Source organism: Pelodiscus sinensis, chromosome 11 (genome assembly GCF_052426305.1).
Source record: "Pelodiscus sinensis isolate ZL-2025 chromosome 11, ASM5242630v1, whole genome shotgun sequence".
NCBI classification, from domain to species: domain Eukaryota; kingdom Metazoa; phylum Chordata; order Testudines; family Trionychidae; genus Pelodiscus; species Pelodiscus sinensis.
Window position 1 is genome coordinate 24460807 of NC_143062.1, and position 27890 is coordinate 24488696.

At 40.5% G+C, this 27890-nt stretch overlaps 2 protein-coding genes across 8 annotated transcripts in view; one reads left to right on the plus strand and one right to left on the minus strand.

The window, feature by feature from the left end:
* The window catches only part of CCDC66 (coiled-coil domain containing 66), a 78622-nt gene extending 62901 nt beyond the window's left edge, over positions 1-15721 (plus strand). The window contains exon 20 of the mRNA XM_014577397.4: positions 13988-15721. The gene's annotated coding sequence lies outside the window, so the exon portion shown is untranslated. The remainder of the gene's footprint in view (positions 1-13987) is intronic.
* The window catches only part of TASOR (transcription activation suppressor), a 62090-nt gene that overhangs the window by 3628 nt on the left and 30572 nt on the right, over positions 1-27890 (minus strand). For 2 of the 7 annotated variants that reach the window (XM_075938884.2, XM_075938887.2), the window contains exons 9-19: positions 25942-26047; positions 24778-24881; positions 24562-24665; positions 24153-24225; positions 23984-24058; positions 20663-21379; positions 16018-16457; positions 12931-13075; positions 11586-11642; positions 6368-7197; positions 5045-5167 (exon numbers count right to left, since the gene is read on the minus strand). In XM_075938884.2, coding sequence (XP_075794999.1) covers positions 5045-5167; positions 6368-7197; positions 11586-11642; positions 12931-13075; positions 16018-16457; positions 20663-21379; positions 23984-24058; positions 24153-24225; positions 24562-24665; positions 24778-24881; positions 25942-26047 — 2774 coding nt within the window. Of the gene's footprint in view, positions 1-5044; positions 5168-6367; positions 7321-11585; positions 11643-12930; positions 13076-16017; positions 16458-20662; positions 21380-23983; positions 24059-24152; positions 24226-24561; positions 24666-24777; positions 24882-25941; positions 26048-27890 lie in introns of all 7 variants that reach the window. The other 5 variants (XM_075938881.2, XM_075938886.2, XM_075938885.2 and 2 more) reach the window with 3 other exon arrangements.

Consider the following 27890-nt stretch of genomic DNA (forward strand, 5'->3'; position numbering starts at 1 on the left):
GAGGAAGGATACCCCCACATACAAGGATTACAAACTTCCCATCACAATCACAAAGCTAGCTTGTGGGTTGAGAGACTTTACTTTTCAAAAAAATGTATAGTTTAGGCTAGGGATATAAAATTGTGGTTCATGAGGTAACCATTTGAAAAAAATGTTTAACCAGTTAGCCTAGCCAGGTTGGAGCAGTACTCTCCTCCTTATGCAGTGGGATGAGGGCAAGGAGCTGATCCAGCCCAGCTGGGCCCCCATGGGCTGCTCTGGCCAGGCCAAGCCTGCTGTGCTGCAGGGGGGCATGTTCCAACTGGGTTAGAGTGCCTCCCACCAACCATGACGCACTTGGCCTAGGGTGTCTCTGGGGTATGGCGGGGCTGCTAGCATGGCAGGGATCCTGCACATAGCAAAGCCATTGTCACATGCAGCAGGGGTGCAGATGTGGCTGCTGGGGCCTAGCCTGCAGCCGTGTTTGGGTTCTTACCACTTGGCCCGGTTATCCAGTTACCTATCTAGTAAACCAACTGCTTACTGGGTAACGGGTTAAGCATTTACATCCCTAGTTAAGGGGACTCTCTCTCTCAAAATAAAGCTATTACAGAAATGTTGGCAGAATGGGTGGGGAGTTGGGAAGTGATGACCAGGGCTCGACAAATCATTGAATCTACTCGCCCGGGGCGAGTAGATTTCAGCCAGTCGTCCCATTCACCGACAGCGCATGCATGCGCAATGTGGATCTTGCGCATGTGCAGTGCGGGGCTGGCGAGCAGATTTCGCTGCCATTTGTCAAGCCCTGGTGATGACAATACAAAAAGGTTAATAATCCACAAAATAGCTTTAGTCACTATCCCATCCAGTTTTTAATACCATGGCATCAACATAATATCTACGTGCAAGTAGTGAACTGACAGTTCTCTTCACCCATACCTAGTGCATCATAAAACTCCATGGAGCTTAATACATATTAACAGGGCTTGCCAAGCGGCGGCAAGCCCTACTTGCCAGCTGTGCGATTCTGCGCATGCGCAGATCACATTGCGCATGCACAGATTGCTCCACGCCAGCTCTTCCGGGGTGTAATCTACTCGCCACAGGCAAGTAGGTTACACTATTTGTTGAGCCCTGCGTATTAAGCATGATGTGCATTGACAAAACGTATGGGGAAACTTGACAGCACATCCAGGATTAAAAACTAAATGGTTCTATCACATCTATATACCCAAACAAAAAGTATGTTAAAACTGAATTAAGGCTGACGGAACTTTCTATAGTAGAGTATGAAAGTTGTTTGAGACACCATGTAAAATCATAAAAACCCTTTAACATTTGTGTTCCCAGATCAGAAGAAGATATATACTGTAATAAATTAGGTTTCTTTTCACTTCTGCCCCTTCACTTGTGAATACAATGCACATTTGTTTCATCTTAACACTTTGGAATTTTTTTGCATTTAACCCAACTTGGAATATTCTGGATTTATAATGCTTGTTTCTGGGATAGATGCAACATTTTTGTTGTACCTCCATTTTAAACAATGTCACTGAGCTCTTTAAAATTAAAATACACAAACAAGAGAAACAGAGGGGTATGAATAGGGATATCTGCTGGCTCACACACTACCTTCCACATCCAACCCAACAATGGAGGTGCTAATTGTTCTTATCAGCCTCTATCTACTCCCTGTCTCTTCCCCCTCCTTATTTTCTCTTTCCTCCCCTCTCTTATTCTCCTCTCCCCCCACCCCTTTCCCTTAAACATTCTTGGATCTGGACTTATAATACTCCAGTCATCTGAAGTGGGTTGCACCCACAAAAACTCATGATACCATTTACATGTTTTGTTAGTCTTAAGTGAATAGCCTAGCAGCACGGTGAAGTTTTTCCTAAAGAGAATGTTATCTTAAGTTAGAAGTATCACATGGTATGAAGTATCAACCTTTAACACACTAAAAGTTCTATTTTAACATCATTGCCAGGTTCACTGTTATGTTCTGGCAATTGTCATTCTGACACTGTATTAACCCTCTCTCTATCCTGTACTTCAAAATCCCTCTGCCTCTTGCATCTCCCTCCCCTTTGTGCACACTAGGGATGTAAGCCGACTATCCAATAAGCATAAGCTTATCACATAGTTGATTAGTGATGCAACTTGTCACTTCCTCTATCAGAGGCTATGTCTAGCCTACAGGCTTCTTTAGGAAGAAGCTTTTTTTGGAAGAGATCTTCTTAAAAAACTTCTTCCCAAAGAGCATCCACACTGCAAAAGTGCATTGAAAAAGCAATCTGCTTTTTCGAAAGAGTATCCAGACTGAATGGACACTCTCTCATATAAGCTGTGATTGCTATGGACGGAATGGCCACCAGGGCACCTGTGCTCTTTCCTCTTCTTCTGAAAGAACTCCGTCTTCCCTGTCCCCACACACCTTTTTGCAAAAAAGCTCTCGCAAAAAGGCTTCTTCCTTGTAGAATGAGGATTACCGATGCCAGAAAACCCCCTCTGTTCTTTCAGTTTTCTTGCGGAAGAACGCAATTGTAGTGTGGACATTCCTCAAGTTGTGTCAGAAAAACGGCCATTCTTCCAACAAAACTCTGTAGTGTAGACATACCCAAAGGCACAGCAAGCAGGGGAACAGAAGCCTGTTCCCCTCAACACCATCTCTGTAGGGGGTAGGGGAGGTAGAGGCACAGCAGGCAACAGCACAAGCAGGGACTGAAACAGTCTCTGCTTGCCCAGCAGGGCTCTTGCTACAGTTCAAAAGCAGAAGTGCCCTTAACTAACTATGGAAATCCGACTATTCAATTAATCAATCTAAATTTAACATCCCTAGTGTGCACACACTTTTCCCCTTATTCCTACACATGCCCTCAGCTTTCCTTTCCAAATCAAAACAGCAATTTTAGAGTGATCCATATCTGTCTTATACAGGCTTCAGACAGTCAGAGGTTTATAGTTACTCCAAGCATAGGGTTCCATCTGCTAATTATCATGGCTAACAGTCATAGATAAACTTAAACTCCATGAAGGTATAAAAAACTAGTAGTCCTGTGGCATCTTAGAGAACAAAATAATGTATAGTACAAGCTTTTGTGGGTAAAATCACTTCTTCAGATGCAATGATCTACCATGAATGTATGCAATTCTGTTTTGAACCCACTTATACTTTTGGTCATCAGAACATCCCTTAGGAATGTGTAAAAAATGTATTTGTGTAAAAAATGCTTTGTGTAAAAAATGTATTTCCCCTTGTTTGCATTAAACCTGCTGCCTATTATTTTCATAGGGCGACCCAACAGTTTTTGTATTGTAGGAAACAACAAACACCACTCCTTATTCACTTTTTCCACACCTTTCATGATTTTTAGATCATATTGACTCTTAATATAAAGATTTCCCATCCTCATCTGGAAACCACTCCATACTCTCACTTTTGTTGCCCTCCTCTGAACCTTTTCCAGTTCCACAATCTCCTTCTTTAAGATGGGGCAACCAAAACTGCATGCAGTATTCAATGTGTGGGTGCACCATGTATTTATATAGTAGCATTATGATTTTGTCATATTACCTCTTCTAACAGTTCCTAATCATGTTCATCTTTGACCACTGCTGCACATGGAGCTGAACTTTTCAGAGAACTGCATATGGTTACTTCAAGATCTCTTTCCTTGAGATATAACAACTAATTTATACTTTATCATTACATATGTATGGTGGGACTAATTTTTCCAAACTTACTTTGTACTTACTAATATTCAATTTCATCTGCCATTTCATTACCTTGTCACCCTGTTTTGAGAGAACTCTTTGTGGTCAGCTTTTTTCTTACTTTGTATCGTCTGCCAACTCTGCCTTTTCCTGTTCACTCCCTTTTTTTAGGTCACTAGTGAGAAGGTTTTAACAGCAAAGGTTTTTCTTCCAGGACCTCCACTGTTCACCCTCTTTCCATTGTGAAAAATGACTCATTTATTCATCGCTTTTGTTTCCTATATTTCAAGAAGTTACTAAGCCCTGAGAGAACCTTCACTGTTCTCCTATGATTTAGTTTCCTTGAGAGCCTTTAGTGAGGTACCTTTTGTTTAAAGGTCTTCTAAAAAATCCAAATATCAATTGGATCACCATTATCTACATCGGTGGTTCCCAACCTTTTGGGGCTGCCGGGCACCACGTTGGGGACACTTGTTGACATTCAAAGAACTCTAATAAATTATTACGGCATGATTTCGCTTTATAAGAGCTGTTTTGATTCTTCCAACGTATTTTCTCTACGTCTGATAGATTGAAACTAAAAACAGAATTATCAGCCGGATACTGAAGTAAAGCTCACCACCCTGTAACTGTCAAGATCACCTCGAGCTCTTTTAAAAAATAGGTGTTACATTAGCTACCTTTAGACACACATCAGTGTAGGACAAAAACTTAAACAAAAAAAGTCTTGGATCACCTTAGAGACCAACAAAAATGTAGATGGTATCATGAGCTTTCATGGGCACAACGCACTTCTTCAGATGAAACAGTGTGGGACAGTATTTCAGATTTGTTGCCATCTCCCACACCAGGGGAGGACAGAGCCACAGTGGCCCCAGAAACTATCCTGCCTGTGGCTCTGCAGTTTAATTGTAGAAGGAGCCAGGATGCCTGTGCAGCTGACTTCTACTACATTTAAACTGCAGGTGCGAGTAGGCATGAGCTAGGACAGAGCGTCTCCCCTTATCGACTAATCATTATAGTCTATACCATTATCAACTAAAGATTAGCCAGTTACCCACTTAACAGCCTTACTTCCAAGATCAGAATATTATTCAATTACTACAATAGTTAAATCCTAATTTACGTGCAAACGCCACTCAATCTTAGCTACTGAAATATAAGTGATGCTTCCATTTTATCTAAATATAAATTAAAAAGAAAAAAGTTGGGTCATTAGCAGTGCAAGAGTTACAAGGCTTGGATAAATAAAAATGAGTACAATGAAATGTTTTAAATGCAAGTGACAAGCTTTGAATCAACTTTCTGTAGTTTACAGTTCAACTAGTAATATTAAATATATTTAATGTACCTTATGGATGAGGCTGGCAATATCTTCATTTTGAATAATTATCAATAGTTTGTCTAAAGTAGCTCTTCTTTTCAAGAATTGTTCTGGGTGGCATTCTGTATTACCTAATTTTGTAAGGTATTCCTACCGGCCCCCCAAAAAAACAAACACAAAACAAAAACAAGATTTAACTAGTTAAAACAATGCAATTCCAAAGCTCCCCATGTGGGACAGCTTTTTACTATGCAAGCAAGCACATAGGCATTTTTAATTAGACTAAGATTTTTCTTCAACATGTATCCAAGAGCACTAAGCAAAAAAGTTAACACAGGAACTAGATTAATTTTATAACATTTTCTGTAATTACTTTTACAGAATGAACTCCATCTAAGTTTCTAGCCATCTTAGTCTCCACTGAAAATTGCACAACTTTTCACTAAAAGCTTTCAACTATATTTAATATAAACATAGAAGTACATTTTCTCAGAATTATCTTGAATTTCAAAAGCAAGTATTTAGGCATTTTTCATTCCCAAAGCCTCCCTTAATAAATTCTCTACATCAAGTAGAATGGAGAACACTATTTTTGATGGTATTTTCCCCCCCCAAAACCTCTCAGAAGTTGCCTGACAGTGCTACTTCAAAAAGAAAAGAATATGGGCTCTTCTACTACCAATCCCACTGTCCAGCTGGGAAAAAAGTGTATACTCTACCTAGATAAAAGGAAGACAAACTCAGTACAACTATGCCACAGGAAAACCTTACTTCCATGAGTCAATGAACACCAAATTTCAATGCTCAAATGCATCTATACCTTACTGATGTTTGCAAGTCAGGTTTATTCATTCCAGACTGAATGGCTCCATTAACCATTTATAAAATGTAGAAATATTTGGACAAGCTTTCAAGGCCTTACACTCAACTTGATGGCATTTCTCTTTTTGGATGTAGTGCAATTTTTGAATATCACTATTTCAGGGAATGTTCCAAGCATCAATGAGCAGAATCCTGTTGATTTTGGGGAATAACTGAAAGACAGGAAGGAGGAAAATGGGGGACATAGCCTATGCCAGCTGATTAACAGAGCCACAACTTTGAGCACCTCTGCAACTGTTCACAGATCAAAAGGACTAGTTAATGGAAATTACAAGGAGTTTCTAAAACAGAAGGGCATTGTAGAGTGGCAAATAGTGAGCTTCTGCTGTCTTGGAATAGGGAGAAAGGAAATGAAGGAATGCAAGAAACCCCAGCAGCATGCAATTTGCTCAGCCTACAAAAAGGTATGACACTCTTGACCCCCTAGCTCTGTGCTACAGATAGTTCCCAGAAGGTAAATCTATTTACCTGTATTTCTTTGCAGAGTGTACTTTCCTCCTCTTCATGAATGTAAAATTTCACAGTGTTTTTCTGTACATCTTTAATTATTTTAACCAAGCTGTTAAATACTTCAGGTTTTAACTGGCTTATAAAATCAGAAAGTGCTGGTTGTGTTGAAATGTTTAAGTTATCTGGCGATTTCTGAGTCTTTTCTAGTGGCTCCAGTGGATCATCACTGGAAGTGTTTTTATCAGATGGCAGTAAAACCTCTGCGATGGCAGTAACATGGTCCATTTCATCTTTCACTGTGGTTAAATTCATTGATGAATGCTGCTCATTACAATTGGTCTCCTCCACAATACTGTTACACGGTGGTTCTGGTAACAGTGCAGTGTCAAAGTCACTTGAAACAGGTACATCCTGTTCTAGTGAAGGATTCGATTCAGTCTCAATTACAGCATCTCCTGCTGGATCAGGACTAGAGTTAAGAGGCGGAGTATGTCTACTACATGAAGATGACAGAGCAACATTATTCAGCTTTTCACTCAGCCTCTCTATATACTCTTGGACAGAGATTTCTGATGCCTGTAAACATATGTATTCAGAAAGCCTCATTACTCTCTCTTGAGCTGTAAAGATAGGTGTGGACATTCCACTAACATATGCAATATTCTTTTGCTGTAAAATCTCCTGAACCCTTCTTGCAAAAAGATTATATTCTTCCAATAACGTAGACTCTATTATTCCACTTATGGAGTGCTTAGATGCAAGATGATGATCTGTTAGAGCATACTGATCGTCATTTTTCTCCATGTGACTTTTATACAGTCCATCTTCTTTTGTCCCCTTTTGCATGTCTGAAAATGGAGAGTATGGAAACTGGTAATCAGAACTTCTTTGTCTATTTATTACCCTGGGGTCATTAGGAAGTGCATCCTTTGGTGGCAAATACACCAGTTGTTCTTCTGGTGATTTCAGACCTATACAGGAAGAGTTAAATAATCTTTGAAAAAAATCAACAAAAACATACACTTGAAGTTTTGTAATAATTTTAAAACAGCATCGTCTTCTACATAACAGCTTAACTTGGCATTTAACGCATTAATGCCAAGTGCCAGTACAGAAGCACTGTACAAGCTGAGCGTAACCTGTTTCTAGTTTCAGGTGGAAATAGGGAGAAGAAAACAGAATATTTTAGGATTTCATTACTCACACAGAAAATGAAAATCATAAGCAAGTCATTATTTATTGTCAGGCAAAATGTGCTGAGCATTACTATACAACAGGAAGCACCCTAATCTTCAGGAGATTTAAGCTGACTGAAGTGGTTAAGCGAGCAATTCCTCTCTAGCTTCTAAGTCAAAGTCTTCAGACTTCGAGTAAATCACATACTATGGTGTATAGGGTAAATTGTGCATATATAAAGTGTGCAGAATAGTTGGCATGCAATTATGGAAATGAGTTCAGCTAGTGAATCCCGCCACTTTCTTTCAATGCTCATAAAAAGTTACATAATTAACAGCAGTAATAAAAGCCCTCCTTTGTCTACAGCCCATGTAACATGGTAAGTAAATGTGGACAAGTTTCACTGCATTATTCCAAGCTTGATAGAATTTCTAGATATGGTTAGTTTCATCCCAAGCACATTCAATTCCAAATCTCTTTTCCAAATCTGCAAACAATGTTACTATGAGCTTTAGACACCACTTTCTGTATTGGTACCCAGGGAAACTAAAATTGCTATCAGTCAGTTTCCTTTGATTTGTATGGCTTTCTAACAGCCCAAAGAAAGAGAAAAAACCCCACACCATTTATTAAAAAAAGTAAATGAGATTGTAAAAATGACTAAATTTGGCTGGAGAATGGGGGTTGAGGAGTGTCATCTCTGGAGTAGTAAAGGTATCCAAAATTATGTAATAATGTCTGAAGTTCATGTATTTTAAAAAGCAGAGGTGGGCAACCTCTTCTGTGGGTCGTTGGCTCTTGACCCAAAGAAGAAGGAAAAAAAGAAAAAAAAATCAATCAGGGACCATATACAAAAAAAGAAGCTCTTACTGATTTGATGCCCCAATTGAGAAGGAGAAAGGCACTCCACATTTCCCTTGCACACCAGAGCCTAGGGGAGCCCAGAATATTTTGTACTCCAGGTCCATCATGGGGCAGTCAGGGGAAGGGAAGGGGCGCTGAAGTGCCAGTACAAGTTCCCCCAATGCAAGGGACAGGGAGCAGAATCCAGGCAATGTGGCCCCCAGGCCTCAGGTTCTTTCCCCTGTTTTAAAGTACCAAAACCCCCACACAAACAGATCTGTTGAAGAACGGGATACCAATCTATTTAATTGTCAAAAAATAAAAAAGATTTTAAAAATCCTGTTAGCTCTACAAAGCCATGGTCAGAAGTGAACAGATTCCATTCCTTCGTGCATGATTTTTTTTTAAGCCAAGGTTCAAGCCATTACAATTGAAAGTAACTGGATTGTCCTGGTGTAACTGAGGGTCTAAAGCAGGGGTCTGCAACCTATGGCTCGAGCCAAATATGGCTCAATAAGAAACCAAATATGGCTTGTCATTCCAAAAATGCATGCAACTTTTTAAATTAAAATGAAAAGTTTATAAAACCCGCAAAATTTATATTTTTAAATTACTCATATAGCTTGAATACGTGCATGGAACTCAATTTGACTAGTTATGATGTAACTTTCAAAGAAATGTGCAAGAAGATACAGCAGCAGAAGTCCCATTAAATTACGTCTGAGTGCAATGTTTCATTTATGCTATTATTAATCATGTTATTAATAATATTAAGTTGTATATTTTCAGGCATTCAAATGGGCATTCTTATACTGACTGTAACCACTTGTTATGAATTTTGACTCTTTGGCTTGAAAAAGGTTGCCAACCTCTGGTCTAGAGTGACCTACTGAAAAAGAGAGGGAAGAGAACAGTGCTTGACTCAATCAAGCACATATTTTGCAGGGATTTTATTTTTTAAACACACATTTATGTAAAGCACATTTAAATCTACAAGTCACTTGCTACACATTTTAGTCATTTTTAAAACTGCATTTTAAAAGGTATACATTATCCCCAAATATGAACTATATACATTTCCAGATTAGACACAGAGTTACCCTAACATGCATAATTTGGGTTTTTTTTAAACTACTCCTTTTCCTCCTCAGACTTTTCTAGCAACAAAAAATTACCAGTTTAGCAGCACTGCAGCCACATTCCCTGCACAAAGTTAGCATTTTAAAAACCTTTGCACTATTGTGAAATGTTCTTAGCTGTATATTTAATCTGTTTCAAGTTGCTTCTAAAAGTGGCACGGTCACAAAACTTCTTGATCTTTGTACACAAAAATATAATGGTAGCAATCTTTTCATACACTAAACAATACTAAAATGTTACCACTTTTTAAAATTTCTATTGGACATATTTCTATTTAATGACATCCTTAAATACACACTATTAGGGAAAATGTTTTTAATATGATTTCCCATGCTTTGCTATGTACAATGTGGCCAAATTTCCAAATACAAAACATGAAAATCATTGGGAGACATGCTACATTTATTAACCCTAGTTTGAGACATGACAAACACTTGAGAGATCAGTTTAGTTGCTTTGCAAGAGAAAAGTTCAATGCATAAAAAAAGACCCACAGAAATCCTCCCTTTTACACAAGACAATCTGAGCATGCAGAACTTTCTAAGTTGCTTTTCAATTCGCTGACAAGAGAAATCACCTATTTACAAAACCAACAGTATTTCTTATGTAACTAAGAAGTCTCATTGCTTGCAAATGCAAGTTTAACTACAGCAGAAATGCAAGCTGAGCTTTGGGGTTAGAATTTTAAATTCAAAATATTTTCAGTTACATTTCAAGGGAGAAAACACGTTACTTTTAATGAGAGCTTTCTTAAGGTGGCATCTTTCACACATCTACACCATTGGGTCACAAGTTTCTCCTGAATACTAAATGTGTTAGGAATTAACACAAGTTGTCAAAGCAGGTATATAGAGCAAACAACTTCCAGGATTTGTTCCTGTTGAAACGTCAATCTTCCTATTTTAACTTGATAGGCCAAAGAAGTTTGTAGGGGAAAAGAAAACAAACAAAAAAAAGACCTGAAAATACCAACTTTGTTTTAAAAAGCAAGAGCTAGCTTTCTTTGTTCATTTGCAGCAAGCTTCTGAAATGCTATAAAAAGATGCCGTTCTAGAAAGACAAAAGAAGAGATGCTGTTCTCTGATGCATTATAAAAAAAAAAAAAATCAGAAATTCAAGTAGTACACACCATAGGGGGGAAAAACCCAGGAGAGCTTAGGGTACAAGATGAGTATCCCATTAGCCTTTTTGTACAAGGTAACAAGGAAAAGTAAGCAAGATCCCAGTTGGATTGAATTTCTCAAGTTAAACAGTCCCAGATTCAAGATGAACCTCACATTTAAGGAATAAAACTAGGTTCTGGTTAGGACAAATATTCATAAGCAAGAAAGCCAACAGGAATAGCTAAAACTGAAACCCCAGTTTACTTCCCGACCATCATGGGGTTTGAATTATGTAGTAATTAAGATACAAAAGATTATTCAGTGCTTAGCAACGTAAGATGTCCATTTAAGTTACGTAACTAAAAGCAAGGTTTCCTTCAATAGTAAGGTTTTTCAGGGACAGACTGGAAAGCATCACATAACAAAAAGCAAAGAATTTACTACTAAAAAAAGAACTTTCTATCATTCCCCACCATGATAAAGGATTGAAAATTTAAGAAAATCAAAATGGCAAAATGCTATTTGTTCTCATCATTTATAAACTGATAGCAAGAGACCAATCACTAATTTCCATACAACTGAGAAACAAGAAAAACCAAAGTTGCTTTCCTTCCCAACACTACTAAATAAAGAAACCCACAAACCATCAAATGCAATCTACTAAAGAGAGGCAAAGCAATTCATTGTAAGTGAGGCTATTAAAAGATCATAAACCCCTACAAAGAAAATTCAAATGCTACTTGACGTAATCACATTTTCAGGAAGGTACACATGGTAGACTCAAATAACCGACAGACAGAAAAGCTTGAAAAACTATTGGGTTGTTTCAGTGAATCAATTCCATCCACTGAAGAGCAGACTACAGATTCACTCCCCAGTTTACTGATGAAAATTCACTACCAGAAGAAATGATAGGTTGGGAAGTAGTGGCATCTGAGGGGGTGGGTGGGGGGGAAGCAAGCCATCCTTCTCACCTGTTTGGTTATCTCCATGTTTTTCCAGTTGATCCTCTGGAACTCTTCCTGCCCCTCCTGAGGGAGAGCAGCAGTTAGCATTTGTAGTTTCTCTAGATAGATATTTATTATAGCACTTCTCAAACTTAATTGTGTTACTAGACTAATCAGTATATAAAGAAAATAAGAGCTAACTTGAAAGTTACAAACTCTAGGGAGCTAACACTGGTGATGTCTAATTAAAACACCATCTCCTTCATCTCTGGTGATCAAGGATGTTCCTTCTCTTTTTTTAAAGCCCCTAAGCATATACTTCAGAGAAAATTGCCTGGTTCCAATAAAAACTTGGCATAATACTGAAACCAAGTAGACTGTGTAACACTCAACTGGCAAATCTTAGGAACTTCACTTCCAGCAGTTAACTATAATTTGAGCTGCCTAATCATGTTACTTGCCATTACTACTTCCACAGCCATGTGCAGTCAAGCACGTATATTATCGTTTTCCAACCCAGAATGCAAAACACACATTGTCCACCATAAACATTTGACAGTTTTCTATTTTTCACCATACCCAACACCGAATGGGTATTGATGTTTTGTCCTTTGGGGCCAAATATCAGCGCTATCCTCTTTCATTCAAAATCTTAAGAAGTATGTGGATAAAAGCAAGATAGATCTTAAAATGGTCTTAGTGCTCCTTTGGTAAGACTAATCCAACTACACTTACAGCCACCACTCTAGGATTCTTATAAGATGAGCAGGAACCAATTACTTTTTCTCATGAAATATGATGGTAAATATATCCTACTTGGGTCAGTCAAAGGAAGAAATGGGGGGGGGGAGGGGAGGCAGATAGACTCAGTATCCAGACTCATGAATGTATGGCTCTGGACATCTCCCCTCTTCTATCCCATCGTCCAGACCCCTCATCAATAATGCACTCAACCTTCAAGAGATAGGATGAGAAAGTTCTTTAAAGAAGATTCTCTAAAAGTGGGTTTCATTTTTATTGTCAAAGATGAAGACTTCAAGCAAACAATTGATTGCAAAGATCACAATTCCTGATGGCTACACTATGTTGTCAATATATTACCAAAGTTGTTCCTATTTATTCATCACACCAAGAGGTTAAAACCTGGTCTCTGTTACAGCTAAACATGCTCAAAAAAGAACAAGAGGTTATATGGGTATAAACACAGTAGAATTTGATCCCTGGGGGTCTTAATAGTTCAGCCTATTTCTGTAATAAATAATAAAAATAGTGTGACCCAAGAGTGGAATCTATGAAAGATGAGACCTTTAGAAAACTTGTTTTTACAGGTTTATATTTCAGGCTAGCATAAAAAGGTAGTAGCATGTCTTACCTGTAATTGGAATCAGCTTCCAATGTATTCCCACCTCTCCTATGTTATTTGAGCTGGAATGTTGCCTGCGATAAGAATGTTCAATGGGTGTGCTAGGACATGGGCTGTAGTCATCAAAGCTACTAACACTTCCAGTACTTGGTTCCTACAAAAATTAATACAATTCTCAGAAGACTGATTTATCCTTAACACACAAGTATAATTTTAGCCATCCCAGCAAGAGGAATGTAGGTAGGTAAGATTACCAATCTAATGCAACTCTGGCCTTTAAGTTAATCAAATCTTAACACAGGGAAATTTTTTTATCCTCAGCAAAGCTTCTGTAGTGACAAAAAGGGTTTTTCACATGGTAATTCAGAAGGTCATTGTAGGCACATTTGATAGGAGGGAAAAGACCATCTACCTTCTGTTTCAAGCATGCCAAACCATCTATAAGTGTATTGCTAGTCTGCCTTGCCTTAACCAGGTAGCTTCAGTCAGCCAATAGTTGACACAGAAGAGACAGCACTCTTATTCAGGGTAACTTTCCGAATTTAATACCAATTTATAGAATCAGTAGGACTCCTACTTAGATTCCAGACTGAAACAAAGTGAGAGTTCATTTGAGAGAGTAGTGATTGCCTGGCTTGACCAACACAGATGTTGTTGGGGCATTTGATGTACTGAATGAGACACACCAGGTGTTGCAATAGACATAGGTGTCGCATGTATGATTCTAGAAGGCGTGTTGCATGGGGTTCACGCTTAATGAACCCACACAGAAAAATGATAAGATGATAGACTACACAGCTTATCACCTGTGACCAACATTGTTCAAACCCACTTTCAAAAGACAAGCCTACAAATTTAAATGCATAACTGCTAGAAAATCACGGTCTCATACTATTTTTGGGTTTATTACAGCAATTTGGATTCCACTAACCCTCCTTTGTTTTACAGCTTTAGAGGTTAACTGTCCACTTCCATTTTAAATGGTTTCTCACATAGCATTAATCCCTTATGATTAACAATGTTTCCTCACTTTGCATTTAATTGTGACACTGGTTTCTTTTCGCAGACCTGAAGGTGAGCTCGGTGAAGGTCAAAAGTTGTTTCTTCCACCAACAGAAGTAGGGAACATATCAACATCACCCATTCCTCTCTTATATACAGAGATCCACACAACTGCAACATCATTGCAAAACAGATTCCCGACTGTCAGAACGGTTTATCTAAGTGTTATTTACAATTAGGACCAAAATTCCTCTTTCATAAGGGAGCTCCAGTAACTTAGGAAATGAGCAATACCTGATGATCTCCCATGGTTGAGTCTGAGAAACCTGCCTAGAAGATCCCTGGACTAGAGCTGAGGACTTTCCTTTCTGTACAAGGTTTGATTGTCTTTTTTTTTTTAAGCAACCAACATTAATACAATAGCGTAGAGAAGTATGGATGGGCCACTTACAGACTATTCATTCTCTAGGGCCAGGAGATCATGTTTTAGGGAAGAGTTCTAGCATGAGAGTTTCAAGAGTTGAGCACTGGCTTAACTCTGCCCACTGGAAAAAAAATGGCAGTTCTCTCCTTCCCCCTCTTCCCCCCACTCAAATGGGGGCAGTCAGGTCAACACTAAACTGTTTAGTCCCTATAGACATGGAAATTCATTCACTATATATGCTTCTTTAATATATACACTTGAAACTCACTAGCAATAACTAAATAGGAAGTAGACTGCTCTTTCTTGGAGGTAAATGTTTCAGAGAAAATACCACTGCTACTATATTATAGGAGAGCTTCTTCCATCAGCATAGGTAATCTACCTCCATAAGAGGTGGCAGTTTTGTCAACAATGCTATCTGTACTAGGAACGTGAGTTATAGTTTTTGATACAGAAGCAGCAGGGGCAGGTAGCTATTTGGATTAACCAATTAAAACCAAGCTTATCGGTTAATTATTTAAACTACTAAATGCTAACAGCCCTAGTCTGTACCAGGGCTTTGACTGGTATGACTGTTAATGTAGTTACACCGATTAAGTTTATAGTGTAGACTTATAGCCTTATTAAAATAAATAAGGCTATTATTAGCCTATTGAGATTTATAGAAAATGAATGGTTTTCTAATCTTTTAAACAGTCTCGTGGCTTTTTTCTGACCCTCTCCAGTTTATCAGCTCTCACACTGAATTGTGGGCACCAGAAATGGACACATCTGACTAGGGAGCACGTTGACCTGTCCAGATAAAACTGACTGGAAATAAATAGGAAGAAAGATCTCTTGCAGCATGGCCTTTTGGAAAGGTAGCATTTAAGGACTGCACAACACCTAGATCAGTCGAGAAGGGAACTGGGCTCCCATGCTCTCCTTACTGTACTTCCAAGTGCAGCAGACTTCATCCCAGCAGGATGTAATGCCATCCCAAGGGAATGATTGGTAGAGGATTGACCACAGTGGATCTCTCCATTCTCTGGACAGAAAACGATGACTATGCAGCAGGGACACACTGGGCCCATTATAAAATCATTACTATGCCTACTTCCATAAAATATAACCCCTGATACTCCACAGAAGCCACACCACCATGAATCATCTAAGACACTGAATAAAAATGTCTTATCCTTGCAAGAGGTAGAAAGATGGACTGCTAGTGATGGCCGGTTCCTACTAGGAAGGGGAAAAAGGCTGAAGGGGAAAAAAGGTGATACCAAAAAGACAAATTTGAATTTTAACAGGCAGCTATTTGCTCAAGCAAAGGAGCAACAATTTTATTGCATATTGCTGGCGCTCCCCTTCAAGCAGAAAAAAGCTGAAAAACCAGATCAGAACTGAAATCAGAGATATATCTAATCTTCAAGGTTCGCTAGATATTTTTTGAAAGGAAAGAAATGGAATGGGCCTAAAAGCCAGGAGCCTTCATCTAAGAAAAAAGAAATAAGTTAGTGTACCGAAAATTGAAGAATGGCAAACAAAAGCTCAAAGATTTGGAGAAACAAATGCCTAAGTCTTGGATACAATTTATAGAAACTAATCATTAAGAAACCCATAGCTATAAGTACTGTATACTTAATCAGCCTCTATTAATACTGGATTTTTCTCTTTAAAATACTTACTTTTAAACGCAGTGTGTGGTCAGTGTCTACTTCACTAGTAGAAAGCCTTAGGTCAACATCAGTAGGATAGGCTAAGTGTGTGGCTTCAGTTTCCAATATCACTGGGCTATGTGGATCCTTGAAGTTTACATTTTCAGCTTGTACAATATTAGGAAGCACATGTTCTTCCTTATCCTGAACTGGAACTGATTCATATTCACGTTTTTGCCTTAAATCCTCTATTTCATCAGTGTCCAATCCTAAAGCTTGGTTTACAGATCGTGCCAATGATGAATCCAAGTGTCCTGCACTAGCTAGAGTTTCTAAGAGTAACTTAATGAGACCATGTGTGTCTGTAACTGCAGGATCGGCTACATCTTGCTGTCTCAAGTCAGTATCATGTCCACCAAGACCAGTAATTATTGAGAAAACAGACTGTGGTGATTCTGAGGTTCTTCCTCCTTTATAGGGAAAGGGAACAGGAGGGGGAAAAAACCATTCAATATCAAATCATCATTCTAAACATCTTCCTAGACTCCAGAGCACACTCCCATAATTCATATGCAGAGAAAATATAGACTAATCAGGGGGATGGAAATTGGGGGAGAGAGAAGGAAGCAATCTCCCAGGGTTAGAAGCGCACCCACAGATCAGATTCTTCTCTCATACCACTTAGCACATTACCATTTTATGTAATGTAACCATAAAAAGGGTTTATGTTGCATTAATTAATATTGTTTAAAATAAGAGTACTATAGTAACATTAGAAAATAAAGAATTTACAGTTCTCTTAAGGATAACTTGGCAACACTACCTATCCTACATGTTTTATGGCAACCTTGCAAAGTACTTACTAATTGCTTACTTCCTGGGGGAGAGAAATTGAACAGAGAAATTAGTTCTTCCTCCCTACCATTACTGTTACATTAAAAGATGAATAAATAGTCTAGGCAAGTTTAATGGTATAAAATTGCCATCCCTATTGACCAAAAAGGGGAGGGGGGAGATTAGTAATTTTATTCCACTTATTCCTTACCTCCAGTCCCTTTACCTCCAAATTATAGGAGATGTGTTTAACATTTTTTGTTTTACCTCTTGAAAAAAATTACCTCATATCTGACACTTATGTAGTTTTTCAGTGCTGCTCTTGCAGAGATTAGAATATATTCTTTTAGTTAAGGCATGTCTGTATGGGTTAGACACAATTTAGCACCAATAACCAAACTTCTCTTGTCTTTAAGAGCTCAAAACTAACCTGTACAGAACATGGTTTACATTATTTTAAAATCAAAAGCTTTTCAAAATAAGAAGTTCACTCACTTTTGGGTTTATATAAAAACACAGAAGATATATTTTCAACTGCAAGGTTTAGTCAGATTTTCTCCTAAAGCAAGGTTGCAGACCCCACAGAAAAGTCACTTGCGGGCCACAAGTGAGAAGAAAAAACAACAAAAATCAAACACGACAAGCCTATCCCCGCCCCAAAACCCTCACGACCTTGGTCCACAAGTGAGAAGACAGACAATCTTCCATCCCCCTCACAAGGAGAGAGGGGGAGGGGGCTGGAGTTCACATCACGGACTCCCCAATGCTGGGGGGAGGAGGGGAGCCAGGGAAGCCAGAGGTTCCCCACCCCTGCCCTAAAGTTTTGCTCAAAATGAATGTTGTGGGATTTTGTTTGCATCTCCATTGGGCCTTAAACCTGATTTTTATATTTGTCTCAGAGAAGGAGAGACTCTAAATCCCATTCAGGGCCATCCCTAGGAGGTGCAGGGCATGGGACAACCCACCCCACGCACAGACACTGGGTTCCCTGTCCCCACCACACTCCCTTTCCAGGTCCCACCCGTTTCGCCCCTTCCTCCGAGCAGAACGGACTGGAGTATTACTAGAGACCTAACAGTGGCAGCAGGGGTGCCCCCTCCACACAGTAGCGAGAGTCAGCATGCTCTGGCCCTGTTCCCCTCCCAGCCCACTTCTCCATGGCTGGGCCAAGGTACTCTGCTTCCTGCTGCCACAGAGAAGCTGAGTGCAGCATGCCGGGAGAGGGCAGTGGGAGCGAAACTGACTGAGCCAGAATGGATGGCGATACCCTTGTGAGTGCAGTGAGGGGGAGACTCCTGTTGCCATTCTACATCAAACACTAGGTAATCCTGTGGATCCTGTCCATAGGACACTTGGGACAGCCACCACAGGTGTCTGGGGGGCCACACAACTATCTATGGATGGGACAACTCTGTTCCATTAGCAGCACTGCAGGAATCAGACTCCTGTTGCTGCCAATTTACATCTCCTTATGATTCCTAGGCTTCTATGTTCCCCATGGCAAGCTAGGAGGCAGATTATCTCCAGGTCAGGGGCAATCCTCTACAAGGTGGGTGGGAGCAGGGAAAAGGGGGAAGAAGGGAACTGTTAGCAACGTCAGGAACTTCAATTGCTGTAAGAAGTATATGTGAAGCAGGCCAAAAGGTACTTTAAAAAATAAAAGCACAAGGGAGACATTGCAGCACTCTCCAGAAATCAAAGCCCTTTGTTTAGCGAAACTGGGATCTATTCATCTTGCACCAAGGTGGTAAGAGGTGCAAAGAAACATGCCCTATGCTTTTTTTTTTTTTTAAATAAAGGTATGAACACAAATCAGCCACAAATGTGATAACTGCAAACTGCAAGCTTATTTCTGGAGACCATTTTTCAAGGCCTGCAATGGTGAACAATACTTGATAGTGTATTTAAGTTTCTGTCAAGCTAAATTAAATAGCTAAGAGCTGCTGTCAGTTACACTGAACTTCACTGTTTTAAATATCACCAAGGGGAATGACTGTAGTGCTTGCCTTTCCAAGCTACTGCTTCACTTTGTCTGCAAAATGAGACACACACCACTAATACTACCACACTGCAACTATAAAAGCTTAAGACCATTGGTGGGCAATAAGCAGCCCTGATGTGGTTTGCCACAGTTAGCCCCGAGGGACTGCAAGACAATTTATTTACCTGCACATCAGCAGGTATTGCCACTCTCAGCTCCCATTGGCTGCAGATTGCCGTTCTTGGCCAATAAGACCTATAGGAAGCATTGTCCTGGTACACAAAGGATGTTAAGAGGTGGGTAACTGACTAATCGTGTAGTTGAAACGATTTGTATTGACTACATGATTAGTCATTAAGGGAAGGTGCTTCGTACTGGCTCACGCCAGTCCAGGAGCCACCCCAACTGCGGCTCTGCAATTTATAGTTGTATTAAGAATCAGGCAGAACTGCAGCAGTCCCAAATCGGCGCGAGCTGGGACAGACTGTTTTCCTCAAGTCCCGGCTCATGCCAGATGCAGCAGCCTGTCTACAGCCAGCCCCGGCCGCCACAAAAAGGGGCTGTTTTGTGACATGCTCTGGCAGTGGTCCGTTTGCGGCAGCCCAGGCTGGCCGTGGGCAGAGGCTGCTCCACAGCAGCCTCCCCTATCTCCATCCCCACTGCTGCCTCTGATAGAGGTAGTAGTGCAAGGGTGGAGGAGGAGGAAGCAGGCGGCACTGCAGAGACAGTGCTGGGGGAGGGGGGGGAACCAGCTCTTAAGCTGGCTCCCTCCAGCACTGTCTCCTGTTCTCCCCACCTTGCTGCCTCTAATATAGAGGCAGCTGGTGGGGGGAGGGGGGGAAGAATACTGAAGTGGTCAACTCAACTATCCAATAAGCTTAGGCTTATTAGGTAGTCAATTATTTGATTACATCCCTAGTCCATGCCATGTCCTGCAGCTCTATTTGGCTGGGAATAGAAATCTGTGGCCAATGGGACCTGTGAGTAGCCATATCTGCAGACAGAGGTAAATAAAGCATCTGGAGGACTGTCAGGGGCTAAACCTGGCAAGCCACAGCTGGTCCACAGGCCTCCTAATAGTCTGGAGTAGGCAGACAATTATTTAAAGTACTAAAATTCTACAGAAAATATTAGGATATTAAAACAATAAGATCCGACCCTAAATTATCAGAATACAGTAAAACTAGTGTTATCTGGCACGCTTGGGGATTAGGGCGTTCCACTTATCTGAGGGTCCCATCAACCTAGGAAAAATCAATGAACAATAATAGTAAAACTCAAGTTTTTAATATTGGTAGTTTTGTAGCGTGAAGTAGTTGGTCTCACATTTCTATTTTGAGTTAAAGCTGATTAGTACCTCAACAATTTTTTTATTTAAACCAATCATAGTAAACCAAGCCAGGCCTGTGCACCTGAAGATGTGACAGTATTGTGGCTGGGGGAAATGCTGGTTAAAGTTTTCTGGTTAACAGAGTGCCGGATAACAAAGGTTTCACTATATATTGATATCTGCAGCCTGAAAAATGAAATCATGTTATAAGTAAATGTAGGAGTCAGCGATTTATTTTTTCAGAGCTGCAGAACCTCAACACCTTCCATTGAGGCCACTGGGAGTTGCTTGAGCTCATGGCCACTAGGAAAAGTCAGGTCATATATATGTATAAAGGGTCCAGTGACAATCATTCCTCTATTCATGAATCTTTCATTCTAATAATTTATAAATGAAGCAATCACACAACCGGAACAGCACTAAGCAACAAATGTCATTCCAATACTCTTACCTATAGAGCTTCCATTTTAAAAAAATGTTCAATGTAATTTTCTTTAAGTAGTGAGTTCTATATGAATAATATTTATTACCTTCATACTGGCAACTATTTTCTGAAGATTCACTCATTTTTAAGTGCTTCCGCAGATTCTCAGAGTCACTGTGTAATCTTCGTTTCAGTCCACTTTTGTTTTTAGTGTCTTCTGTATCAGATTCCCCACCTACATTTTTCTTCTTACACTGAATTAAATTAATCAGCTCTTTGAGTCTATCAGGGTCATAGTCCCCAGAGTGAGGGTGTTTTTGCTTGGCAGCAGCACCCTCACATTTAGAACCATTTCTTTTCCCAGTTTTTGTATTTGTGAAGTCAGTTTCTTCTTCTGGGGCTTCATAATCTGAAATGGGACTGAACTGCTGAACTTTCTGATTTCCCTCCATCAATTCTTTTGCTTTACAAACAGGCAGTTGATAGGCTTCAGCACCAAAAATGTAGTTACGCAAGCAACTGTCAATATGGGATTTGTTTTTTGGAGCAGGATATAGAAATTTTCTATCATCCAGCCGTGATTCATAAGGGTATAATACAAATTCCCTATATTTGCTAGATCCACTAATGCTTCGTTTCAAATATTCATATATATATTTTTCCACAACAGTATTGAAATCTGCAGTAGTGTCTTTACGAGATTGAATTAAAGCAAAATGTAGTGACTGAATAAACTTCATGAGCTTCGGCATAATCTCATGGTTTTCCTGCAGTAATGATGTAGTTGAACTTTTCTGTGCTGTGAAAGGAACATTTTTTTGTGCTGTGATGGAAGGAAAGAAAGCCCATAATTAAATCAAGTCATTAAGAAAGCTCTAACAATATATATGGCTGCTAAACTATAACACTTCCAATTTTTCCAGCGAATATCTATGACAATTATAGCTATGGTAAAATTATCTAAATCCAGTCTTTAACGATCATTTTTCCTCAGGCCATTTTTCCTTACAAAAAAAAGCTACAGAAGCTTCAGAGGGTAGCTGAGTTAGTCTGTACAGGAAAAACCAACAAATGATCTGGTAACCCTTTATAGGCTAACAAAACATGTAGATCAGTGGTCCCCAACCTTTAGAGGCTCCCGGGCGCCCGCGGGCGGGGCTGCGCATCCAGGGGCACGCCAGGGGACCAGGATGCCTTTGCACCCGGCCCGTGCCCCAGGGCCGAGCGCCTTGTGCCGTGGGCCCAGGGCCAGCGCCACTTGAGCACTACGCGCCCGAGCACCCACATGTGCCCTTGGGCTGGGGCCACCCGAGCACCGCACACCCGGCGCGTGTCACGTGCCTGGGGCTGGCGCCTGCTGCGCACCGGGCCGGCCCAGGTTGTCGGGGGGAACGCACAAATTCCCCGGCAGGCACCGCATTGGGGACCACTGATGTAGATAGTATCATGAGCTTTCGTGGGCACAGCCCACTGCTTCAGATGACCGGAGTTTTACATGAGTAAATCATCCACTTTCTCTTTTCCTCTCCTCCCTTATTTTTCATTCTTGAAAATAAAGATGACAGTCTGATGAACAAGATCAACCTAAAGACCTTCATCACCATTGTTGTCTTTCTATGTACACATTTATATTGCTCTTGTCACTGTGACAATGCAGTCTTTCTCTCCAGTTATTCAAGCAATGTCCCAATTCTTTGGAAGTTAATATATGTAAAGTCAGCAAGCCATTAGTTGTGTGTCAAGAAGCCATGACACAAATGAGGAAAAGGAAGTAGTGACAGGTTTTCACAGGATGTGGCACACAATTCAGATGCCAGCACCTGCTATACCAACGCCTTTCAGCCTGTCACTGATAAATCCTTTCACCTGATAAGTCTTTCAAAACATTGATCTAGTATCATATTCTCTTAGTTTCCCATATTCATAGCTCCTGTGACAACAAGTTCCTTTTGAGCCTAAAAGTTGTCAAACCATTAGGAAAGACAAATCCTAATTAAGATTTCTAAATTAGAAAAATTAGAGACTTTACCCACCATATCAAATTCCTTCACAAGTCATAGACAAAAACTAAGGCATGAGACTAGAGATCGGCACAAATTCTAAACCCTCAATTCAAAACATTTCCTAATTTAAATTTGTCCGAGGGGTAGCCATATTTGTTCTTGCAGATTCAGACTATGAGAAGTCCTGTGGCACCTTATAGACTAACATTTATTGGAGCATAAGCTTTCGTGGGCAAAGACCCGCTTCGCCAGATGCATGTGATGAAGTAGGCCTTTGCCCACGGAAGCTTATGCTCCAATAAATGTTAGTCTATACGGTGCTACAGAACTTCTCGTTCTTGCTAATTTAAATTTGAAATCCAAACCCTTTCTAAGATTAGTCCTTTAACATAAAATGGACTAAATTTTCAACCCCATCTAAATCTTCAGTAAGACGACTAGCTCTTCCTTAAGTTTCTGGATACAGTCCTGAGGGGTACATTTCTTCTCCCTCTCACTCCCAAATCCAAGTTATATTGTTCTGAAAAATTGTCTTCACTTTACTTATTGAAAAATATTTAATGCTTTTTGGAACCAATCATCTCTAAAATACCTTTGTCTATTGTGGCATAATGCAATTGCTCCTAATTACATTAGGTTTACTGTTACATAAAAGGCAGAAGGGAGAATAACAGCGGCAGCAGCCGGGGGAGAGGTTGGCAGGTGGTGCTGGTGCTGGAGGGCGGGGAATTGGCTTTTAAAGCCAGCTCAACACTGGCTCCTGCTCTTCCGACGGCCTCTAATACAGAAGCTGCCAGGGGAGGCCCACACCAGGGAGCAAATGCAAGTAGTGAACAAGATTAACGGATAAGCCTAGACTAGGTTTATCGGTTAATTGTATTGCCAACTACTTGTTGCCATTCCTAGCGTTGCAGTGCACAACTTTAAGCAACTCTTAACTTGATTATGTATCTGTAAAGCATTATATTTTGTCCTTCATGTTTTATGGGTCAAAATGAGTTTATGATTTAAGTATGTAACTAATAAGTTTGATCGTTAGCGCCACAGGAACTTAGTGGAAATAAATATTGCTGCCTTTTATAAAATTAAACAGAAAAGATAAACACTAATGTAATAAACAAAAGAATAAAAAGGCTTTTCTTGGTGCTAGACTTGTAATCAACAATATCAGAGGCAGCGGAGGGGGCCTCTGTGCTGCTGCCTGCACTGGCTCCTGCCTACCCAGTGTGTAAACATGTAGCTACTGAAAAATTCCGAAATACTGAAACATTTGACAAAAAATGTTTCCTAACATCCCTAAGTCTTTCATAATCACTCATTATAAACAGCAACCCTGACCTCAGATTGAGCTCTGTAGATGAGCATGTCAACTGCATATTAATTATATCCATCCAAAGAAGGCAATTAGAAGTCACTGGACTTACTTGAAGTCACTATACCTCTAGGTTCTTGAAATAGAAACAATGCCTGCAGAATGCGGGACCTTCCAGTTTGGTGCTCTGCACACAAAAAATAGAATTATGTAATTAATTAAGGAGACGCCAGTTATATTTCGTGAGTCAAGGTTTTTTTTTTTTTTTTTAAGTTACATACCATATGGAGATGTCATTTGCCACGGAGAAAGAAGAAAAAGATATCCTCTGTCCCCAAGTGGTTTAACAAGAACCTGTGTTTCAAGCAAAAGAGTATATCTACTATAAAGTACGCAACGAAGATTAGTAGAGCCCTTGTAAATTCGTGGATATCTGTGAGTATGACATGCGTGCATGTGAATGCAGATATCCAGGATTCATTTTTGCAGATACCAATTTTGTATCCGCGCAAGGCTCTAAAGATTACAAGAGTTGTTTGTTAACAGTAACTGCCTCCAGTGTATCACTGGTACTGAAAAACAATCCTTTTATGTCTGATGTTCTGCAGGAAGAATAAAGATTCTCTCCACTTTCTTGAAATATTACAGAAACTTTGAAAAGAAACAAGTATTCTAAAACATTCTACTTACTAATTTTTCTCTCTCTAGTTTTTGAAGTAAGCCTTCCAAATTACTTCCAGACCTTGTCTTTTCCACAACCTCATAAAGGCTACAATACATTCCACTCTTGAACACTATTTTTGGAGGGGGGGGGGGGGGGAAGGAATTAAAAAAAAAAAAGTCTTAAGATTCTGGTTTAAAACATATATTATTTTTAGTTAAAAAAAAAAAAAGACAAGTGTTTACCTTCTTTTGCCCCTAAATAAGTTTCTTTATAGAACAATGCTGGTGCAATTTTCTTCTTTAGCTGATCAATGCTTATAACAGTTTCAACATTAAGCTTCTCAGGACTGAAATCAGAGAAAGCAAAGTTAGCTTTAAAAACAGTACCAAATGCCTAAAATTGTTCTGTCATCATTTGAAAACTATTTCCTTTAAACAAAAAGTAGTCAAGGAGGTTTTCTACCAGCAGAATAGGAATTGGAGAGAAAAGTCTGTCGTGTCATTTAAAAAAAAGTCTGTTTAAACCAAATCCATGTGTTAATTGACAATATTTTCCAGATTGCTTACATAACTCAGCAACCCAAGCTGGACTTGTGATCCTAAGTAACTAATTTTACTATTAGGTAAATTTTTCAATATTAACATTAAAAAAAAAAGCAAGCTCAACTGCACAAAATCCACCAGATACTGCTAACACAAGTTTTAAATGAGAGATGTAGATACGGTGTAACTGAATAATTGTGTAACAAAATCTTAGTCCTTCAAGGGTGGGGCTAGCAGCCAATGCGCTCTGGCCCCACTTCTGGGCATCCTCTGTTCTGGGACCCCACCACGGACAGGGCTGCTGCCATGGGGCAGCCTCTGGGCCCACTGAACAGCCTCCCCTGCTTGCCCCACCTGCACTGCTACCTCTGACAAAGGCAGCAGCATGAGGGGGAGAGGAGGAGGGAAGGCAGCACTGTGGAGCTGGTGCTGGGGGAAACTGGCTTTTAAAGCAGCTCCCTGCAGCACTGGCTGCTGCCTGCCCCCCATTTATAGGAGGCAGCAGGTTGGTGGGGGGAGGTGGTTCCATGGAGCGACTCCTTGAAAGCTGGCTTCCCATGCGTATGAGCTCCAGCCTACCCCTCTCACCCTCCGCGCAGCATGGAGGGGGGCAAGATCTGGTGCTCATGGGGAGTCTGGTTAAAGCCAGACCCTCACAAGCACCGGCTTCTGCTATTCCCACTTGCTGCTGCTGCGCTCCCCCCCCTCCCCCCCCCCAGAGGTAGCAAGGGGGAGCATAAATGCATGTAGTCAACAGAATTAACTGATAAGCTCAGGCTTCTCTGTTAATTGTGTGGTCGACTACATGCTGACATCCCTAATTTAAACCAATTTTTTCAACTCTGTTTTCAAATCTATACTTACAGTTTACATGGAAGGAAAGGACGTGTTGCAGATTTCAAAGCAGCATGGCATAAAAGCTTCCCTTTATTCAAAAGCTGACCTCTCCATAAAGTGTAGTTAGTCTTATCTAATTAAGAGTGGGAGAAGGAAAAAAAATAAAGCAGTTGTCTCAAGTGACGACATTAGTAAGTGAGAGGAGGATAAAGAAGTGTAGAGGCAGCCTGCCTAAGTTTTGGGAAGTTTCCTATTGCTGATGACAATCAAAAGAGCACACGACTAGCCAGGACACAAGTAATTTTTACTATCATATTGTTTTACTTGCTCAGACTAGATCTAGAAAATATGGGAAAAAAGTTAGCTTTGTCCTGTCTACACAGTGATGCATCCATAACAGCAACAAAGATGCATTATTGTTGACAGATTGAAGAGAAAAAATGCAAAGAGTATGAAGTAGCACAGAAACAAAACAAGCTCTTATGGGCAGAAGAATAATCCCTGGATATTGTTCCGAGTGTTCCATGGTGAAAGACGATACAGCTTTCTAGGATGCCAACAAGATACATAACTGATGGGGTTTAAGCAGCAGCAGCATTATTCCTAGTTGAATAATTACCTTAATCTGACGGCAGTCAACAGTTAAACTCTTACTCTGTTAAAGCTATCCATTGTAGGGATGTTACATAGTGTGTAATTGAAGTCATAACTGCAACAAATTGTAGTGGATGCACAACTATTCCATGGTACCCAGAGAGGGGCCAGCAGCCAATGCACTCCTGGCCCCATCCTGAGGGAGCCTCCGCCACCTCGTTCTGCTGCTTCTAATCAGAAACCCGCTTCCCGCGCAGATCAGCTCTTGGCTGCCACCCCCCACTCTGCTGCCTCTGATATGGAAGCTGCAGCGCAGGCTGGCAGCAGCTCCTGTCCGCAGGGGTCAGAGCTCATCATGGACAGAGGCTGGTCTGCGGCGGCAGCCTCTATCCAAGTGGAGCTCAGACCCCCGCCTCATGGCCAGGAGCTGCTGTTGTGTAGCAGCATCTGTCCGTGGTAAGCCCAGGCTTGCCATGGACAGAGGCTGCTTCACAAGTAGTCTCTCCTGACCCCGCTGCACTGCTGCCTCTGAAAGAGGTAGCAGCATGGGGGAGGAGGCAGGTAGCACTGCAAAGCTGGTGTTAGGGGAAGCCGCACCTCCCACCTCTGTAGAAGGCAGTGAAGTGGGAGGATGGATCCATGGAGCTGGCATATCAGCTTCTGCCTGCCTCCCTTTCCCCCTAGCCCCGCATGCTGCTGCTTCTGATAGGGTGAGCAGCATGGAGGGTGAGGAGGAGGAAGAGGCGGATCTCCCCCCCCCCCCCTTAGGCAGCAAGGGGTAGGGAGAATGCATATAGACCCAGGCTGATCAGTTAATCATGTAGTCATACATGTTGACATCCATAGCCTATTGCATTTGAAAACAGAGGGAAGGGAGTGTCAAGGGACACACAGTACCTCACAAAACCTACTACATCATCTCCACCACTAGATATTTTTGCTAATAAAGACAATAGAGAAACTACTAGCTCACTGTTAGGAATTAGAGCTGACACCCCATAGAAATAAACAAGTACTGTTCAGACTTTAAACTATTTTCTTGTTCTATATGAATTCAAGAGAACAGTGCTGGCTCCAGAGTCCACACCAAAGTTGCTTCCTGAAACTTGAAAGTTATTTTTAAAAAAGCTGAAAACTGGAGTTCTGCTATAAATTGGAGGTGCCACTGGATCTTCACTGCCGTATTAGATTATTGTAGCTGTTACTGTTTATTTACATAGGTTTTAAAAATATTGCAAAAAACAGATGGACATACTTGGGTGGCATAGAAAAACAATTGCTAGTTATGGAAGTTAGGAGGTTGTATTTCATTAGCAGGACAGAAAATAATTTTGTATCAATTGTCAAAGCACTAACTAGTAAGAGCAAGAAAGTTGCCTCAG